We start from the raw sequence: 1,978 nt of genomic DNA on the forward strand, positions 1-1,978 counted from the left end.
GCTCCTATGGCGTGAATCCAAGGCCTACTGAGGATTGCTATGTATAGGGAGAAGGATCCTACCACAATGAAATTTACCATCACCTTTTTTCCTTTCGTATTCATGGGCAACAAAATCTGCCTCTCTGGAATCACCATTCTACCATCAAATCCTACTAGGGGGGTATCATACTTAGAAAGGTCCTTCGCCTTCAATCCCAACCCTTTGAACAGGTCAAGGGTACATCACCTCAGCCTTACTTCCCTAATCCACAAACACCCTCTTCATTATAAAGCCATTGATTCTAGCAGTAACTACGAGAGTGTCATCATGCGGCTTGGTTGTTCCTTCTAAGTTTTCGTCCTCGAACTCAATAGGCCCCTGAGCCAACTTCAATTTCTTTTCGAGCCGAGCTTCACATTCTGCATTCTCCATCGACACCACATTTAACACCCCCTTACATCGGCTTACACTTGTGCCTATTAAAGCCGCATGGATAACTTCGATTACCCCCAATGGCAGCGGGAGCGTGTCCCTTTGAGCCGTCGACACCTGTCCTGTAGCTCCATCATTGGGTGCCATGACGAACTCCTTCAAATGCCCAGATTTCACCAATTGCTCCAAGTGATCCTTAAATACCCTGCACTGCTCAGTAGTATGCCCCTTATCACGATGGTGTGTGCAATATAAGTTTTGGTTCATTTTTATCAGGTCACCCGACATCTTGGTTGGCCACTAGAAATACAGCCCATTCTTGATCCACTCCAGGATCTTATGAACAGGCTTCTTAAACACCACATTGACTTCCCCAGTCCAAACATTGGGTTCTTTAATTCTTAACTCCCTTCTCCGTCTCAACTTAAAACCCCTTGTCCGTGAATCCTTTGCATACTGCGAAGTGGCAGGCACCTTGGCTTTATTTTGCTGCCAATCATCCTCCAACCTCTTGTACTCCTCAATCCACCTCATCAGCTGCCGCATGTTCTCAAGAGACCTCATAGTCAACAAATCTCTTAACTCTAAGTCCTCTGGAAGCACTAATTTGAAAGTGTTGGCCGCTACTTTCTTGTTACCTCTACCAATTTCATTATACAACTCCCAACACCTATTAGCATAGCTCCGAAGAGTTTCCCTATCTCTCATTTTCATAGATAATAGTGCGTCCACCGGCTGCGACACCCGACTACACGTCATAAACTGAGCATTAAATTCTTGTATTAACTCTTCAAAATTATGAATTGATCCCTTTCTTAACCCATTAAACCACCTCAAAATAGTAGGCCCGAGACTGGAAGGGAATACTTTACACATAAGCATGTCATTATGGATGTACAGCGACATCATCTGGATATAATGGCTAACATGTTTAACGGGGTCGGCCTTTCCATCATACGAAATGGCATCCATCGCCACGCTTCAGTGCCTACGTCGCTCAGGAGAAGCCGACATTCTATCAGCAAAGTCCCACGATCTCTCCCTTGATCAACGGGAACCACTTTTGTAGGATGCTTCTCCGCGACTATCCCCAGTATTTACAGATCCTTTAGGGGATTCGCCGTGATTCCTTCTTCAACGCCTACCCCGTACTTCTAGCTCTAAATCCCTAACTAGTCTACACAAGCACTCTAGTTCCTGATCTCTCCTATCATTATGCTCCTACTTTGGAACTTCAAACGCTAACCGATATGTCTATGAAGATCCTTCTCCCGAGCTGGAGCACTCCCCGTCCTGTTCGTACCACCAGTCTTGATCTTTCTTATGCCTCCTTTCTCACCAACTTAAGCCCCCAGATCCACTATCTGCAAAACTTGCCAAATGATGGTCAAACATATTCAGTCACTCGAATTTCGCAGGAACTACAACTGAGTAGGAGATCCCCACAGATGGCACGAAGAGTGCGTGCCCGTTTCTCGGTTAATGAGCCAACCATATGATTGGGCTCACAATTAATTAATTGATGTGGGTTTCCGAGTATCCTACAATGGGAAGTTCCTCTAGA

At 45.3% G+C, this 1,978-nt stretch overlaps 2 protein-coding genes across 2 annotated transcripts; both read right to left on the reverse strand.

Annotated features, from left to right (window-relative positions):
• Nucleotides 1-243: 243 nt before the first annotated feature.
• On the reverse strand, nucleotides 244-702 carry LOC115951810. The gene has a single exon (XM_031068953.1). It carries the CDS (start codon nucleotides 700-702, stop codon nucleotides 244-246), a length of 459 nt encoding a protein of 152 aa, XP_030924813.1.
• Nucleotides 703-714: 12 nt separating this feature from the next.
• On the reverse strand, nucleotides 715-1,386 carry LOC115951811. Its single transcript, XM_031068954.1, has one exon. The coding sequence runs from the start codon at nucleotides 1,384-1,386 to the stop codon at nucleotides 715-717; it is 672 nt and encodes a 223-aa protein (XP_030924814.1).
• Between the last annotated feature and the right edge of the window lie 592 nt (nucleotides 1,387-1,978).

The sequence above is a fragment of the Quercus lobata genome, chromosome 7 (genome assembly GCF_001633185.2).
Source record: "Quercus lobata isolate SW786 chromosome 7, ValleyOak3.0 Primary Assembly, whole genome shotgun sequence".
Classification (NCBI taxonomy): Eukaryota; Viridiplantae; Streptophyta; class Magnoliopsida; order Fagales; family Fagaceae; genus Quercus; species Quercus lobata.